Source organism: Stegostoma tigrinum, chromosome 10 (assembly GCF_030684315.1).
Source record: "Stegostoma tigrinum isolate sSteTig4 chromosome 10, sSteTig4.hap1, whole genome shotgun sequence".
Taxonomy (NCBI): Eukaryota; Metazoa; Chordata; class Chondrichthyes; order Orectolobiformes; family Stegostomatidae; genus Stegostoma; species Stegostoma tigrinum.
In genome coordinates, this window is record NC_081363.1 from 28,543,638 (window position 1) to 28,562,873 (window position 19,236).

The 19,236-nt window shown below is 41.2% G+C and overlaps 1 protein-coding gene across 4 annotated transcripts in view; it reads left to right on the top strand.

Annotated features, from left to right (window-relative positions):
* The window catches only part of kcnh5b (potassium voltage-gated channel, subfamily H (eag-related), member 5b), a 288,070-nt gene that overhangs the window by 51,968 nt on the left and 216,866 nt on the right, over positions 1 to 19,236 (top strand). For all 4 annotated transcript variants that reach the window (XR_007248323.2, XM_048538289.2, XM_048538290.2 and 1 more), the window contains exon 3: positions 7,750 to 7,856. Coding sequence is in view for 3 of the 4 variants with exons in the window: in XM_048538289.2 (XP_048394246.1) it covers positions 7,750 to 7,856 (107 nt within the window). In the remaining variant the exon portion in view is untranslated. The remainder of the gene's footprint in view (positions 1 to 7,749; positions 7,857 to 19,236) is intronic.

Sequence of the window (19,236 nt, forward strand, 5' to 3'; positions counted from 1 at the left end):
CATTTATCAAGAAGAACAGAACAAAGAACAACATGGCACAGGAACATGTCCTTCAGCCCTCCAAGCCTGCACCAACACATTTTGCCCTTCCATATTAAAACTGTCTTTATTTACAGGATCCCGTATCCCTCTATTCCCTTCCTATTCATGCATTCTTGAATGCGCTATTGAGTCTGCTTCCTGCCACGCACCTCTGGCGGTTCCAGGCGTTCACCATCCTTCGCACATCTCTTTTAAACGTACCCCCTCACACCTTGAACCTGTGTCTCCAATGATTGACCTCTCCACACTGGGAAAAGGCCTCATACTTCCCACTCTGTCCATGCCATTCACAATCTCACAGACGTCTATCAGGTTGCTTTCAACCTCCTGCATTCCGGTGAAAACAAATCGGTCTATCCAACCTTTCTTCATAGCTAAAATCCCCCATTCCAGGCAACATCCTGGTAAACCTTTTCTGTACCCTCTCAAAACATCCGCATCCTTCTGGTAGTGTGGTGACCAGAACTGTGTGCAGTATTCCAAGCATGGCCTAATTAAAGTTCTGTAAAACTGCAGCATAACTTGCCTATCGTTATACTCAGTGCTGCTTCCAATGAAGGCAAGCATGCATAGGCCTTTTCTATTACCTTATCTACCTGAGCTGCCACCTTCAGTGATCTGTGGACCTGCACACCGAGCTCTCTGTGCATATCAATACTTGTAGGGATTCTGCCATTCATTGTATAATTTCCACCTGTACAAGAAAACAAAAGTTCAGAGATAGTACGTTCCTGTTAATGTGAAGAGCAAGGCTGTTAGGTATAGGGAATGGTGGATGGCTAGTGTAATTGAAGCCCTGGTCAAGGAAAAGAAGGAGAGATGTATCAGATATAGACGGTTGGGATCGAGTGAATCCCTGGGGGAGAATAAGGGCAGTAGGAGTATACTTAACAGGCAAATCAGGAAGGCAAAAATGGGACATGAGATAGCTTAGGCAAATAGAGTTAAGAAGAATACAGTGAGATTATATAAATATACTAAGGGCATCAGAGTAACTAGGGAGGGAATAGAGACCTTTAAAGATCCATGTAGCTATCTATGTGTGGAACCACAGGAGATGAGTGAGATACTGATCAAATATTTTATGTCAGTATTTAATGTGGTGAAAGAAGCTAGTGAACTTAGAAAAATAAATACTGATAACTTGAAAAGAGTTCAGATTACAGAAGAGGAGTACATATAGGTAGATAAATCCCCAGGACCTGATCAGGCATTTCCCAGAACTTTGGCAAGAGTTTGCTAGGCCCCTTGCTGAGATATTTGCACCATTGACCATCAAGGGTAAGGTACTGGAAGACTGGTGTTTGGCTAATGTGGTGCCATTATTTAAGAAAGACTGTAAGAGAAAGACAGAGATCTATAGACTGATCAACCTTATGTAAGTGATGGGTAAGTTGTTGCAGGGGATTCTGAGGGACAAGATTTACATTGCATTTGGAAAGGCAAGGACTGACTAGGGATAGTCAGCGTGGGTTTGAGTGGGAAATCATGTCTCACTTAATTTTTGTTGAATAGGTGACAAAGAAGGTTGATGAAGGCAAAGTGGTAGAAGTTGCCAAATAGACTACAGCAAACTGCTGAACAAAGTTCCGCACTGTAAACTGATTGGTCAGGTTAGATTACATGGGATCCAAAGAGAGCTAGCCAATTGGATACAAAATTGGCCTGAAAGTAGGAGATGGAGCATGGTGTTAGAGGTTTGCTTTTCAGACTGGAGGCCTGTTACCAGCGGTGTGCCACAGGGATCGGTACTGGGTCCATTGCTTTTCATCATTTATGTAAATAATCTGAATGTGAACATAGGAGGTATGATTACTAAGTTTGCATATTACACCAAAATTAGTGGTGTAGTGGACACTGAGGAAGATTATCTCAGAGTTCAACGAGGTCTTGATCAGATGGCCTAATGGGCCGAGGAGTGGCAGATGGATTTAATTTAGATAAATGTGAAGTGTTCTACTTTGGTAGGGCAAACCAGGGCAGGACACATACAGTTAATGGTAGGGTCCTGGAGAGCGTTGTTGAACAAAGACACCTAAGGTTGCATGTGCATATTGCCTTGAAAGTGAAGTCAAAGGGAGACATAATAGGAAGTAGGTGGTTGGCATGCTTGCCTTCGTTGGTCAAAACATGAGTATAGGAGATGAGATATCATGTTGTGGTTGTACAGGACATTGGTGAGGCCACTTTTGGTGTATTGAATACAGTTCTGGTCAACTTCTATGGGAAAGATGTTGTTCAACTTGAGATGCTGCAGAAAAGATTTACAAGGATGTTGCTGGGACTCGTGGGTTTGAGTTATAAGGAGAGGTCGAAAGGTGGGGGTTTTTCTTTCGGGAGCGTCAGAGGCTGAAGAGGCTTCTAAAATCATGAGGGACATGAATAGGCTGAATAGTTCATGCCCAAAACTAGAGGGCATAGGTTTAAGGTGAGAGGGGAAAGATTTAAAAGGGACCCAAGGGGTAACTTCTTCACGCTGAAGGTGGTGCATGTATAGAAGGAGCTGCAAAAAGAAGTGGTGGAGGCTGGTAAACTACAACATTTAAATGGCCTCTGTATGGGTACATGAATAGGAATAGTGTAGAGGGATATGTGCCAAATACTGGCAAATGGGACAAGATCAGATTGGGATGTCTCTTTCTGTGCTGCATGACTGTCTGATCTAAATGATTACATTGAAACTACAGTGGGGAATGGTCTTCTTTCAAATGAAGCTGCAATTCTGACCAACATTTGTTCATTGATATAGACAGAAACAAAAGCAAGTAAACAGAAGTTTAAAAACTTTTGTATAACTCTGATTTTGCAAGATTTCACTGGCAAAAGGACATCTACCAGTGCATTTTGAAGGTCAAATTTTGAACCTTATGTAGCTTACTTAATTTTCTGATCCATGATTTTGGGCAATGTAAAGGTCGCGCACTCCTGGCAAGCAAAACTCCCATTTCTATTTGTAAATGATTGAAATTTGGACCCTTTAATGAATCATCCTAGTTCAAATAAGGCACAACTCTCAACATGCACATTGGTCATTGCATGGCAGAGAAATGAATCTGGATTAATTTGAAGTGTCTCCTAAATTGAGATTGTTGTTGATTGAATAAATATTGAAGTCTAGTGATTTGCAGTGACCATTTCTGTACATGGGTATGGACTATTTTGCGTAGTTTTATTTATTTCTTCATGATTGCCTTTTTGTTGAAACCTTCAGTTTTCCTGGCTCCTGGCAATTGCTGCTGCGGTTTGAGTTGAATTGAACAAAGTTGAGAGGATAGGCTTCCCTGAGGAGGGTATGTCCATAGCTTTGCATCGGTCTGCGACGTCATATGATTCATTGAGGACACAACATTCTTTGGCCGATGGAGCCTTCTGAATGCTGCTCTCAATACTGGATGTGTTCATCAAACAAAGTCACTCCTGGATAAGTTGAGAGACTGGTCTTTACCACTTGCTCCTCATTGTAGTTAAACCATCTCCTGTAGGTAATATCAAGTATTTTTTCTGCACTTGTGATAATCATGGCTCGATTTAAGGTTCCATGACATAGGATCCTCCTTGGGGTTATTCTAGTTTAAAGCAAGTGTCAAGCACTGTGCATGTCAAGGTAAACACTTTCCTAGTGCAAAAGAGACGTTAGCTAGAGAGGACCCAGAAACATCAATTGGTTCGCAGATATCACTCCAGTTCAGGCCATTAAAGATGAAACTATAGTGTTGTGAAGATGTTATTTAAATTTATAATATTGGTTGGATGTACATATGCCTTGAATGTTTTGAAAATAACACTTTGCAAGGTAAAAGACACAGACTACAGGAACAAAAATGTTGCACTTGCAAAACTCAAGATGACAGAATGAAGCTATCAAATTGGCAGCACTTTTTCGGACAGGTCCCATGACCTAGGTTGAGTAGTTAAAAAACATTAGCTGTGAACACTGACACAGGTTTTGTCACAGGGCTTTGCTCTTTTTCTGTAAAAACCACTCATCAAAGTATGTGAGTTTGAAATGCAATAGAAAACCTCATTATTGCAAGTTAAGGACTCTTAAAAGACAAGTCTAAATCTATATGTCTGTCTCCAGAAAAAGAGACTTCAACCAGTCAATAACTGAACGAGAAAGAAACTTAATTTCCGCTAACTTGGGGAAGTGAGATCAACCGTAGGCCAATACTCGGGATATGTATCAATCAATTTTTTAAATCTTGAATTGAATGTATTATTTAGCTCTGTGTGTAATTGTCTGACCTATTGGCATTATTTTAAACAGGAACTGGGTTGACCTGTTCTTGACACTGAGCTATAGCATCTAAATTCTGGCAATATCTTCTTCCTTTTGAATTCAAACTTCGTTGTGGCCATTGAGGAGTGGGACAAGGAAAGGAATCAGCCCACCTTTTCAAATTGCTCATAACAATAGAGGCATAGACCAATGTAGGTTGTGGGAAGGAGAAGTCAATGCTGTTCACAATTTTTGTGGCTTAACTACCTGAGGGTAAGCAGAAAAATTTTGTATCTTTGAAGCAACAGAATGCATGTATGTTGAGATTTATACCCTTAGTTTGCTATTTGTCTGATGCATTTCCTTACAAACATTTCCTTCCAAATACAGCAAACCTCAGAGACTGTGTTCATTTGGTTATGAGTCTTTTTTTTGTTTCTACAGCTCCCAAATGTGTACTGAAAATGCTGCATTCATCACGTTCGTCATAATGTTAAATCTTTTGCTTCTTTCATTGGAACAGTTGCAGGAAAGAGTTGTCTTTAAAGTTGTGTAGCAGCCACTTGAGAGTAGTATGTTCAGTACCCCAACTTCCTACCAAACAGCTTTCAAAACTGTTCTTTTTCCAGATGTGGTATGTCTTGTCTGATCATTGCAAAGAGGAGGTGAAGCACATTTGACTGAGGTCTATTGTTGCTCATTTCAGAATGCTATGAACATGGTTATTTATTAGATATATTTTGCAGCATGAACATGCATTTCATGTGAGTCTTGATTGGCTTCAGACCCAGCAGATCCACAACAAACTTAATTTTGTTATTTCAGCAGTTACAGGAGAGGTGCTGTGAACAGTGCCAACTACTCCATACTGCTTCCTAGATGTTAGTAAGGCCTTTGCCTTTGACAGAGATGGATTTCTGTCTGCCTCGACGACTTCTTTCCATCAGGATATGAGCATTTTTGTCAGATTCAATCAAGTAACATAGAAGGCTTTTAATATCAATGGAGTACAGCAGGGATGGTGCTCTGGTATGGCTTTTTTTTGGACATTGCTACTGTATGTCTTTGGCAATTGAAATGTCTGTCTGCAGGCTAGAGCTGATGCCAAGTTTTTCAACTTGCAAGAGTTTATGCTATCAACAAAATCCTTACCCATCAAAGATGAGGCTGACCTGACAACCCCTACTGAAGATGACTGACAGCAGCTTGTAGACCAATTCCCCTCAGCCTGTGATTAGCTTAGACTGACCATTAGCACCAGAAAGACCAAAGTTATGGGCTAGACTCTACAGATTCCACCTTCCATCAATGTTGACACCATCCTAGTGGAGGTTCCTATAGCTTGGATCAACAATTACTAGCAATCTGTCCCTTGAAGTAAACCAACCGAAACTTCTAAGTGCTGTGTTTGCTAGGCTTGTGTTCTCTGCAATCTCTTTAGGTTTGGACAACTTCTACAGCCAAGAAGAGCAGCTGGGTAATTTCCAACTTCACTGCCACTCCTGAATTTAGGGATCCCCGGCAAAACAGAGTACTGAATATGGAAGGGCACCAGTGTGCAGGGATCCCCAGCATGTTTGCCGTCTTGAGTCAGCAGTTATTAGCTGGGCCATGTGAATCCATTTGATGGCTGCATCAGCAAAGACCTTACTAACAGGTCATCCCTAACTGTATTACAAGGATTTCTGCAAGTGAAAGTTTTTCTGGGTCTAGAATGCTTGATGGCAGGTGGTCAGGCCAAAGTAGAGGATAAAAAAAATCAGATGCTAGAAATTGAGAGCCCAGCGGAAGGAAGAAACTTCAGTTATCTGGGTCAATGCTATTCACCAGTGCCAGCTGCAAAAGGGACTGCCACTCATGAATTAGCCTTAATAGCCACAACAAACCGTGTTCAAAACAAAGAGATTCCACCCCAGGTAGACATCATTCTGCAAGATGGATGGGTGGAGCTGTAAATGACATCCAGATTGTTTTCCTGTTTCCAGATGGGACTTGCATCATGAATAATTGTCAATGACAAAATAACATTTTAGGAAAAAAGATAGACATTCAGAATATTAAAAGTAGTGATAAAAATGAAATGAGCTTTTAAATTTGAATGTTGTTACTTGTCATCATTTGTCACTCTTAGTAGCTGAGTCTAGTGTCAAAGCCAATAGCGTATGTGATCCAGTCCCATCATTCTATCTACAGCCCCCATGATGCTGCCAAATCCAAATCCCTCCTTGTTTCAACCTGTCCTGGTAAATGCAGGAGCTGCAGGAAGTGGCACTGTATGTACTTTATGACTACCTTTACAGAGCTTGGGGCCTTTGATTGTCTGACTGCTCCTTCATTAGTAAAGGGATGAAAGGCTGCCTGTGTATAACACACACACACAACTGGCATTGATGTATCCATCAGCCATTGGCCTGAAGCTCTTATTTCACCATTTGGCTTGTTTAGAATGTGCATTTTTAACAAAACCTGAAGCTGACTTCTGTAAACGCATTCTGATTTTCTTCTGCTATTAGTACATAAGTTCTGCCTGAATTACAAATGTTTCATTCATTTATGCCTTTTTATGCTGCTCTGGCATTTTTGAGCTGCAACTCTAGGATATCCCTTAAAAATGGCACTGGTTGGAAGGAGGTTAAGTTTCAAACAGACATTGACTTATCTTAAGCACTGCACCTCCGAGTATTCTACTCCAATGTGTGGCTGTAGTGTCCTGAAGTAATTGTGCTTCCTCTGCCTTTTTGCCCTAGCGATTGGTTACTTTTCCTCGAAGCACGAGTGGCAACACTGAGTTGAAGTGGCTTTTAGGTTAACTTTGGAAGACACTGGGAAATTTGCATGACTGTTGAGTTCCAGTGAGCACAACTGTAGGCCCAGATGCTCACTGTCAACATAATTGTGGGTGGTTGCCAGTGATCATAGGACAGCATGGTGGCACAGTGGTTAGCACTGCTGCCTCAAAGTGACAGGGACCCAGAGGTTCATCTCCACCTTTGAGCTACTATGTGTCTGTGTGAAGTTTGCACAATCTGTCTGTGCCTGTGTGGGTTTCCTTCCACAGTCCAAAGATATGCAGGTTAGGTGGATTAGCCAAGGGAAGTGGAGGGTTATGAGATAGGATTGGGGTTGGTCTGGGTGGGATGGGCTTCGGAGGGTCTGTGCGGACTTAATGGGCTGAATGGCCTACTTCCATACTGTAGGTATTCTGTGATCATCATATAACAATTCCGCAATATACACTTATAACCTTATTATATGTAACATGAGTGCTTAACGTGGGTAAAATATTCTCATATTGACTTCCATATAAATAAGCATTATTGAATAAATCTGCGAGGTACTTGTGTGGTGGTACAACCATTGATCAACAGTAAACACTATTTTCCCTCCTGTTTCCTGTTGAGTACAGATTTAAGATCAGAGCGCAATCCCAATGAAAGCAGGAAGAGGTGAAAATTTAAATCATGTCCTTTTTCTCTTTTTCTGTGCAGTTTTATGTATGGTGACCTGACAGATAAGAAAACCATTGAGAAGGTCAGACAGACATTTGACAATTATGAATCAAACTGCTTTGAAGTTCTTCTGTACAAAAAGAACAGTAAGTAATTGTAACACAATTGAAAATTCAAATAATTTAAGACTTTCCTTGGAACAAGTTGAAAGTGTAAGCATTTACAAATGTCTTTTCAAGTAATTCCACTTTTTTCCATTCTCCAGTTACTGACTCGTGAAGTTTCTAATATATCAGTTGCTTTAGACTATTTTTGTTATTGTGACATTGCAGTTAGAATAGCTGTTTTTAGTTTATTAAAAAAAACATTGGTTTCTTGCTGAGATTTAATTCCAATCCAATCTGCATTTTCACAGACCCATTTGAATAAGTCAGATACCCTCATCATTCCATTTGCAGCACTTCACTGATGACTTATTGCAAAAACCCTGCTGAACCAATCCCCAAAAAGTCTCTTGGCTCATCTGTGCTTATCCGTCTAGTGCCCACCATTACCAAGGAAGACCTTGTGTCTAACCACCCTCAGTTTCATTAAAATATAGAATTTTAAGTTTGTTAAAGATTTGCAAATACTACTGAATGTAATGTGTTCTGTAGAAAAAACTGTCCTTAAAAAGCTGCTTCATTTGTAAAGTGGAGGAGATACCAAATTTTGAATCCTATTGTCTTTGCTTTGTATTTTTACGGTTGATGTTAATGTTAATATTCAGCTGTTCAGACTGTTTGTTTCATTTTAATATCATGAATGCCTTTCCTTATGGATAATTTAAGAAATATTTTTGAATGGTCCATAGTGAAATTGCTTTTGAAATGAGAAGTATGTGATGCTTTTGTTTCTTTTAAAAAGAGTAACATTTTAGTTAAAGAGCAAAGGTCAAAATATGACCAAGATATTTTGATCTCCAATGAGGAAAACGCATCAGTGACACTGCATCCTATATCTATGATGCAGACAGTTATCTCATTCAGTTGGCAGTCTAATCTTCAAGATGCACTATCGTGATACAACAAATAATATTGCTATTGTAAGCGCTCGTCTATCTTATTTTGAAGTTGTGTATTGTGTTGGATAGTAGTAATGTGCTCTAAAATAGACTTTCAGTGATGTTCTGAAACCCCGTGTGTTTATTTTTAGCAAGCTATTTGGGTCAGACTATGGAATGATACCTATGTTGAAGATTTATTATAAAGCCTCTGACAACAGTCTTCTGGGACTTTCTTTGTCAAAGTACAAAATGTAACTTATTAGCATAATAAGATGGAAAACACACTGACACACATGCAAAATAATGGGATACTATAATAGTTAGGAACTTTATCATCAGTGATCTTATGATAATATCAGAACAAGTTGTAACCACTTCCTGAGTGTGTTGGGTCACACAACATGCACCCCCCCCTTACCTTTTCTAGTTAAATATTGTTATTAAATAAAGCCTGTTAACGTTTACTTAGCTGAGTACAAACCTGATTGTACCTTAAGCCTAAACATTATCGTAATAAAAACAGAACCGTAGAGGTTGTAAACCAGAAACAAAAACAGAATTTGCTGGAAAAGCTCAACAGATCTGATAGCATTTGTGGAGAGAAATCAGAGTTAACATTTCGGGTTGAGTGACCCTTTCTTGGAAGAATAAAATGTGTCTTTGGAGCATTTTCATTACTTGTTAGAAGCAATCTTATTAGTCATGGGCATCACATCACTCTATGTCCTATATGCATGTTCTCAATAAAGTGCCCAGTGTAACATTTTCTTTTCCTGGCACATGAACAATTTTCAAACAATATGTTTGGAGAGTTAAGCTCTACCTAGCTAATTGTAAGTTCTTCTCCTGATATTTTTCCAGGATAATCAAAGGATTGTGGTGTGCCAATAACAGTTTCTTCCATGTTTTGAGAATTTACATTGGAAACAATGATATCGGGCTATCACAATTTTCAATGCCTCCTTTTCTGCTATAAATTATTTTTGCTGGCATGCGGTCAGTTTCTTTGTAAAATAGCTGACAGGTCATTTGATAGCAGTCTGAACCTCTTGCAGTAAAACAGCCCCCTCACTGGTAAACACAATAGTTTGAATGGATCCTGATAATTTGGTCCCCTAAAACTGGTGTGGTTTCTGCATGGTTTTCATGTTGTCAAAGGCGTTTTGACACTGTTGAGTATATTCAAATTTTCTGCCTTCAAGAAATTTATTAGAGCTTGAACGACAGTACTGACATTCAGGACATATAGTCAGCATTATGTACAACTTCATGCTTTGTCCTTGGTAAAATCCAAAATAGCCCATACCTTCACTTTGATGCTATTTAGGTTTGTCCCATACTGTGATCTAAATAAATCACCTTCACACTGGTAAATTCTTAGTCTGATTTATAACCAAATTGGCTTTTTGTATCTGATCAAACAATTCATTTAAATAGTATCTATATTCTTCTAGGGTTAGTTAAAAACAATCAAGTTGACTATGGAAACAAAACTGCAACACCATATTTTCATTTGTTGGTCATTAAAATGTTCCTGGTGTATTTTCATTCAAAGCTGCAAGACGTTGAATCAATAAAGTACATCTGGTGTTACAAAGGCTTGTATTTATTGGGCTTTGTTAGTTAACAGAACTTGCCAATACTCCTTTAGAAAGTCAATTTTTGTGACAAATCATGCCTGTCCAATTAATTGCAGTCCTCCAATGTTGAAATAGGGTAGAAAAGAATAAATGAGAAAGTACGGCTCAGGAACAGGCCCTTCGGCCCTCCAAGCCTGTGCCAACGATTATGCCCTAAATAATCTAAAAACAAACCTGCCATTTTTCAATCTGTATCCCTCAATTCCCTCCCTCTTCATGTACCCATCTGGGTGCCTCTTAAATGTCATCAACGTGCCCCATTCTGGTCATGCATCGCAGGCTTCTACCATTCTTTGCATGAAAAACTTCCCTCACACATCTCCCTTAAACTTTCCCCCTCTCACCTTGAAACTGTGCCTCCTTATAATTGAAACTTCAACCTAGGGAAAAAGCCTCTAATTATCCACCCTGTCTTCAGAACTGTTATGAAACTGGGAAACTCTCCTTCAGGTAAAACATGGTATAAGTTTTGAACTCTTCTTCCAAAATTGGTAATTGATGCTAGATTAATTGTAATATTAAATCTAGTATTGATGGAATGCTATTCGTCACAGGTATGATGAGATGTAGTACAGAGGGTGAGTTAGGTTGCAGGTTAGCCATGATATCACTGCATGGTGTTACAGACTTGAGGAGCTGATTGGCCTTTTTGTGTTCTTGTGTTTGTGTGTCCTTCATTTTATCAATCTCAGGTGCTGACCTGAAACAGCCAGTTTGTAGCTTGCACGTGTAAATCAGACCCTGACACCAGTCTTCGAGTACAAATTGGTGGAGACTGATCTGTGAAAACTCCACCCAGTTAAATCAGGTCTGAACCAACGAACTTCATATTCTCGCTGGAGGCCGCTTAAGTACGTACCACCAAAAAAAACATGCTGCTAGCATCTGGTGGCTCAAACTTAGCCTTTTCCACAAATGGGACTGTCTTACCGTCGCCGCAGTGTCTCATTCCCTCACTAGCAATCTGCTTCGGGATACCTGATTGATACCGGAACCTGCTGGCCTCACTCGGTTGAGACCTCTAAAGGACCTGAAGAAATCACCAGATTTATTTATTGGCACACACATCTAATCTCTCAAGAAGAATCAAAGAAGTTAAAAAAACTGTTTTAATTGTCGTCATTCTCAGATAATTCATAAGTATAACAGACAGAAAGAGAAACAAAATTTTCTTTCACCTTTCCATGTCTGGTTGTGCAATTCCAAAGTGCTTGATTCTGGCTTGATTGGTGGGTGAGCAGATGCAGATTCCACTACTTCCAATGTTAAAGCTACTGCATGGTTTGCTTACAATGGGTACACTTCCATCAAGCCAGATGGTTCTGCTTCAAACCAATGAGTTTGAACCAAGGAATTGTCCAACCACTGTGCTAATGTTGTGGAAATAATGGAACTTTTTCTAATTTCTACAAAATATAGGGGGTCCCGATGAGGAGCTTTGCAGGTGGTGAGAATCTCAATGAGATGTAAGATTTGAAAAATTTGCATGACTGAGAACTAAGTGATTTGAGAAATGGTCTCAGAATTTCAGTGGGCCTTTACGGTGCACTGTTGATGTGAGCCTGCCTGCAGGAGAGCAGCAAGAGGGCCAGAAACCAAGTAACAAGTGGCAATATCTACTTCAAGTTCACAGTAGGGCCAGTTGGGGTGGATCTTCCATCCATTCCAAAATAGCCTCTGAAGCTTGAATGGTGTGGGCAAGGAAGGGAATTTCAAGGCTGGCTCACATGCTGAGTGAAACTTACCACACAATCTGCAAAGTAAGTAGTGTCTGTGTGGGGCCTTTCAAGCTTTTGTTTCAGCCTGGACTTCTCCCCACCTCCCCTGAACAAACAAAAAATGTAGCACCAGTGGACTGTCTCACTTTAGAATAAAGTTATTTGGAACGTCACAACCTAGCCTTCCAGCTAGTGATAATGGGAACTGCAGATGCTGGAGAATCCAAGATAATAAAGTGAGGCTGGATGAACACAGCAGGCCCAGCAGCATCTCGGGAGCACAAAAGCTGACGTTTCGGGCCTAGACCCTTCATCAGATGAACCCAGCCTCACACTTTATTATCTTCCAGCTGGTGAGCTGTGTATGAAACGTACAGCTTCCCTGCGTGATGTTACACAGTTATCTTCTGCTCCGCATGTGATACATCCATGATGGTGCAGCTACTTTGCAGTTTTCTGTTAATTAGGAAAATCTTCCCAAATTCAGATATTCTGGTGGGCATATCATGCACCTATCCTTGAAATGAAAATCTCTAAATTTTCAAGCCCTTGTTTTTCAAAGTGTGAATCATTTTCTCCTAAAATAAATATGTCCTAAGCAGCTCAGTGTAATGTTGTGTTACAGTTCACTCAAAGGCAATATGGCAATGGTAACATGTGCTTTTACATGCATGTTGTAGTTCTGCTATAAGGATAGCGATGGTGGAGGCGGCAACAGTTTTCCTTGCACAGAACTGACCAGGAACGCTTTTAGTGGTAACAAAGTGTGGAGCTGTTATTGCCTGCCTGTGGTTGAATGGATTTGTAAATTGATGCTCAACTTGTTTGGTTACATTATGAACGGACTTTTGTTGATCATCGGGCCCAGGGACTCAAACTGGCTGAGAAACATGGATTCTCTCAACTATGCCATAAGACCTCCATAGAAGTAAGGTAGTTAAGTGCTTATGTTTAGCTAATTGCAGAGACGTAAAAATATCTTAAAGCTGCAATCATGAACAGTTCAGGATGTTGCTGTTGTTTTATCAGGAACAAAGAGAGAAGCAAGATAATCAAAAAATGTGATATAAACATTTCAAAATCATCTGAAATTAAGTAACCTGGTTCGCTACCTTAAATAATTTTCTGCCTTTCTGCACCATTGTAAATGCTTAAAAGTTTGCATTATTACATGTGAGAAGCTGTACAGGCTGAAAAGAAGATGTAACAGACTAAATCACAGTCAATGTATCTCTGATAGTAGGAACTGCAGATGCTTGAGAATCTGAGATAACAAGGTGTAGAGCTGGATGAACACAGCAGGCCAAGCAGCATCAGAGGAGCAGGCAGGCTGACGTTTCGGACCTAGATCCATTTCTGAAGAAGAGTCTAGGCCCCAAACGTCGGCCTTCCTGCTCTTCTGATGCTGCTTGGCCTGCTGTGTTCATGCAGCTCTACACTTTGAGACAACAAAGTATCTCTTGCATTTTCTCTTCCTTACACCACAGCATCAACTCCTATTCCCCAATGTTCTGTTTTTGCTGATTGTGATATTGCCTGCAGGCACAGGGACAGCTGCTGTCAGTGTGCTGACACCATTCAGTTCTGTACCATCACCTTTTTTTGATCTGACTCTCACTTTTTGCTTTCAGACTGCCTGACTCTCTGACATTGAGTTATGGATAACTTTCTCCAATTTAATATCTGGCCAACAGAGACAACTGTTTGCAGCTCCAATCATGAATGCTGTTTCCACCCAGAGAAACCTCCATTCTACCTTGCCGTTTCCCTTCAAAGCCCGGTCCCTTCTGCTTCGAATCCTAACATTAGCCACTCAGACTGCAGGAGAATGTGTAAAATCTTGGCAACCTGCACCATTTGCAATACCAAGGCCAATTGCACATTTCTGTCTTTGGTGGTGTGCCCGATTTGCCCAGCAAATTAACTTCAAACTCCCTGTCTCCATCTTTGATTCACTGCAGTGTATTTGCCCGCTCTAGTACCTGCAATTTCCCTTCAGCGGATGCTTCCTGAAGCTTTTGATTTTGCAATTTTGACCTTTGTGTTGCCCCTCTCATTGGCTCACAATTGGTAGCAAAGCCTTAAATTCTTAAATTGTCTTGGCCTGGCTTTCTGTCCATAAAGCCCATGACTGCACCTTGTCTTTCTCCTTTTTTAAACCTCTTCTCAAAGTCCATATTTTGCGGCAAATTTTCAGTCATTCTGCAGAGCTGTTGAGTAAGAGCCTGGAAGAACAACCGAGTGGATAGCTTTTTCAAAGAAAGTGTATGGGCACTATGTAACAAATTGCCTCCTTCTGTGCTAAATGGTTCTGTGAATCTTCCTAAGCTATAACTCCATAGCTAACTATTTTGTTCCCTACTTCCCACTGTGACGCACTTTGGAACTTATCGTCTAGCATGAAAAGCAGTATATAAATCATTTTTTCTGCTTGTGTTGAGCATATCCACATTTATCTTTTGAAGTGGCTAGCTGGTGATATTTGTAAAATTGGAGACCCCAAAATAGAATAGAGTTTGTGATATTAGTTTATCGATACTGTTGTTTTGACATATTTAAATAGATATTCTGTGGAGCACCATGGGACTATGACTGTCATTTTTGGGACCGTGAATGTCATTTATATATTGGCCTGGATTCTGCATTCATTGGCTGAGAGACAACACTTACCACTGACCTCAAAGTAAACTGCCCATAAAGATAGAAAGGTTTGTTTGTCGACTTTAATTTTTTTTAATGCACTTGGGACATGGATGTCGCTGGCTGAGTCAGCATTTATTGCCTGTCCCTAGTTGATCTTTAGAAAGTGGTGGTTCACTGACCCACAATGTCCTTTGAGAAGGAATTCTAGAAATTTGACTGAGTGAAACTCAAGAAACGGCAAATTTTTCCCAAGTCATGATGGTGAATGGCTTGAAGAAGAACTTGCAATTGATGGTATTCCCACATGCCTGCTGAAGTAGTTGTGGGTTTGGAAGGTGCTGTCTAAGGAGCCTTGGTAAATTTCTGCAGTGCATTTTGAAAATGGTATACATTGATACACTGCAGCTATTGAGTGTTGATGGTGGAGGAAGTGGATGTTTGCGGATGTGGCTCTGCATTGTCCTGTACGATGATACGTTTCTTGACTTGTTGGAGCTGCAGTCATGCAGTCAGTTGGGGGATGTTCTATCACAGTCCTGGCTTATGCCTTATAGATGGAGGATAGATTTTGGGGAGTCAGGAAGTGAGTTAGTTGCTGCAGTATCTCTAGCCTCTGAAAATATAACCACTGTGTTTATATGATTAGTCCAATTCAGTTTCAGCTGAATACTAATAGTAAAGGATAATGGGAACCGCAGGTGCTGGAGAATCTGAGATAACAAGGTGTGGAGCTGGATGAACATAGCAGGCCAAGCAGCATCTTAGGAGCTTGAAAGCTGACATTTCGGTCCAGACCCTTCATCAGAAATGTGGGAGGGGAAGGAAGTTCTGAAATAAATAGGGAGAGAGGAGGAGGCAGATCGAAGATGGATAGAGGAGAAGATAGGTGGAGAGGAGACAGACAAGTCAAAGAGGCAGGGATGGAGCCAGTAAAGGTGAGTGTAGGTAGGGAGGGGATACGTCAGTCTGGGGAGGACGGACAGGTCAAGGGGGCGGGATGGGGTTAGTAGGTAGGAAATCGGGGTGTGGCTTGAGGTGGGAGGAAGGGAAAGGTGAGAGGAAGAACAGGTTAGGGAGGCGGGGACGAGCTGGGCTGGTTTTGGGATGCAGTGGGGGGAGGGGAGATTTTGAAGCTTGTGAAATCCACATTGATACCATGGGCTGCAGGGTTGCCAAGCGGAATATGAATTGCTGTTCCTGCAATCTTCGGGTGGCATCGTTGTGACACTGCAGGAGGCCCAGGATGGACGTGTCGTCTGAGCAATGGAAGTGGGAGTTGAAATGGTTCGCGACTGGGAGTGCAGTTGTTTATTGTGAACCGAGCGTAGGTGTTCTGCAAAGCGGCTCCCAAGCCCCTGCTTAGTTTCCCTGATTTAGAGGAGGCCACAACAGGAACAGCAGATGCAGTATACCACATTAGCAGATGTGCTTGATGTGGAAAGTCTTCTTGAGGCCTGGGATGGGGGTGTGGGGGCAGGTGTAGCACTTGCTGCGGTTGCAGGGGAAAATGTTGGGTGTGGTGGGGCTGGAGAGGAGTGTGGAGCGGACAAGGGAGTCAAGAGAGAGTGGTCCCTCCAGAAAGCAGACAAGGGTGGAGAGGGAAATATGTCTTTGGTGTTGGGGTTGGATTGCAGATGGCGGAAGTGTCGGAGGATGATGCGTTGGATCTGGAGGTTGCTGGGATGGTTTGTGAGGATGAGGGGGATTCTTACACCTACACTCACCTTTACTGTCTTCATCCCCGCCTCTTTGACTTGTCTGTCTCCTCTCCACCTATCTTCTCCTCTATCCATCTTTGATCTGCCTTACCCTCTCTCCCTATTTATTTCAGAATCCCCTTCCCCTCCCCATTTCTATGAAGGTTCTAGGCCCGAAACGTCAGCTTTCCTGCTCCTAAGATGCTGCTTGGCCTGCTGAGTTCATCCAGCTCTGCACCTTGTTATCGCTAATTGCTAGGGTGTTGATAGAAGGTGATTTGTTGGTGGTAACACTATTGCATATCGATGGTTGGTGATTAGATTATCTGTTATTGAAGTTGGTAATTGCCTGGCACAAATGCAGCTTGCCACTTTTCAGCCCAAGCCTGGATATTATCCTGTTCCTGCTGTATTTGAACATGGACTGCTTTCAGGACTGAAGAATCACAAACAGTGTTGAACATTGTGCAATCATGAGTGAACATCCCAACTTCTGACCCAGTGAAGGAGGAAAGGCCATAGATGAAACAATGAAGATAGTTGGACTTAGGACACTACCCCAGCAGAGATGTGCTGAAGCTGAGATGACTGACCTCCAACAACCATGACTGTATTCCTATGTGCCATGTTTGACTCCAATCAGCAAAGAGTTTGCTGCCTGATTCCTTTTGATTCCTGTTTTGCTAGGGTTCCTTGATGCCACACTTGATAAAATTCTGGACTCAACAATACAGAAGTTATAGGCTCCAGAAAAAAATGTTATGTCTGCAAACAATCTTAGCAGTCAATCTCACTGAAATATTTTCATGGCTAGGAAACCAGGAAATAAAATGCCCTTCTATTTGCCTTGTTATTTTGCAGTGAGAAAAGCACAAATTGGGTCATACACATGGGATTGACGTTCAGACATTTTTAAGTAAATGATCCATTTTTGTTATATTAACACTTATCAGTGTTGGATTAAACCAAAGAACTTTGGCATAGCAGAAATATAAAATTAGTTCTTTTGGGCCAGAGAGGCACATCAAAACTATTAATGACTTAATTAATGTATTAATGTACTGCGGTTAATGTTCAGTTGATGCTCCTTCAACTGGGGATGTCCTTTACAGAAAAAGAAAGTAAAGTTGGAAACTTATATCAAAGGAGATCAAAACTTTTCTCAATACCATGGGTGTAGTCTCACTAATGCCCGGTTTGGATGTGGAGGGACTTCTCTACTTTTGTACTCCATGCCCCTTGCATTAGATCCCATTTGCTGTTCTAATTTCTTGCTGTACTGGAGGTGAGTTTGCTCGCTGAGCTGGAAGGTTAGTTTTCAGACGTTTTGTCACCATTCTAGATAACATCATCAGTGAGCCTCCGACGAAGCGCTGGTGTTATGTCCCGCTTTCTATTTATCTGGTTAGGTTTCCTTGGGCTGGTGATGTCATTTCCTGTTCTTTTTCTCAGGGGATGGTAGATTGGCTCCAAGTCAATGTATTTGTTGATGGAATTCCGGTTGGAATGCCGTGCTTCTAGGAATTCTCATGCATGTCTCTGTTTGTTTGGCTTGTCCTAGGATGGATGTGTTGTCCCAATCAAAGTGGTGTCCTTCCTTTATCTGTATGTAAGGATACGAGTGATGGTGGGTCATGTCGTTTTGTGGCTAGTTGACGTTCATGTATCCTGGTGGCTAGCTTCCTGCCAGTTTGTCCTTGGACAAACTGGCAGGAAGCTAGCCACCAGGATACATGAACGTCAACTAGCCACAAAACGACATGACCCACCATCACTCGTATCCTTACATACAGATAAAGGAAGGACACCACTTTGATTGGGACAACACATCCATCCTAGGACAAGCCAAACAAACAGAGAGATGCATGAGAATTCCTAGAAGCACGGCATTCCAACCGGAATTCCATCAACAAATACATTGACTTGGAGCCAATCTACCATCCCCTGAGAAAAAGAACAGGAAATGACATCACCAGCCCAAGGAAACCTAACCAGATAAATAGAAAGCGGTACATAACACCAGCGCTTCGTCGGAGGCTCACTGATGATGTTACCTAGAATGGTGACGAAACGTCTGAAAACTAACCTTCCAGCTCAGCGAGCAAACTCACCTCCAGAACCTCAACCTGAGCTACAAATCTTCTCAAATCTAGCTGTACCTCTTAGCAATCATGAATCTGTAAGCACATGCTTCTGATTATTTTATTGGAAAGGTACACTTAATTGAGATTAGGATGTCTTTTCATCAGCATACATGACAAGCACATGCATGAAAAAGGGGCTGCAGACATTTGACATTTGCTGTTAATTCATTGACAACTTAGTTCCATAGTTTCATCCTGCCATTGGGAACAAATGAATTAAGAGTAAGAGTAAGCCACTCAGCTCTTTGACCCTGGTTTGCCATTCAATAACATCATGGCTGATCTGATTAGTCCACATGTCTGTCTACCCCCGAAAACCTTTCACCTGTTTACTTATGAAGAACATATCTACATCTGTGCTTTAACAAAAATTCAAAGGCTCTGCTTCCACTAACTTTGAAGAAAAGAGTTCAGAAGGCTCATGATTCTCTGTGAGAAAGGATCTCTTCACATCTCTACCTTAAGTGTGCAATCTCTTATTTTAAGCTGTGACATCAATTCCAGATGCTCCCACAAGAGGGAAAAGTGCTTTCCATGTGCAAAACCCCTCGGGTCTTGTATGTTTTGATCAAAGCACTTCTTACTCTTCTAGATTCAAGCTGATCCAAGCCGTGCCTCTTTACCGTTTCCTATTAAAAT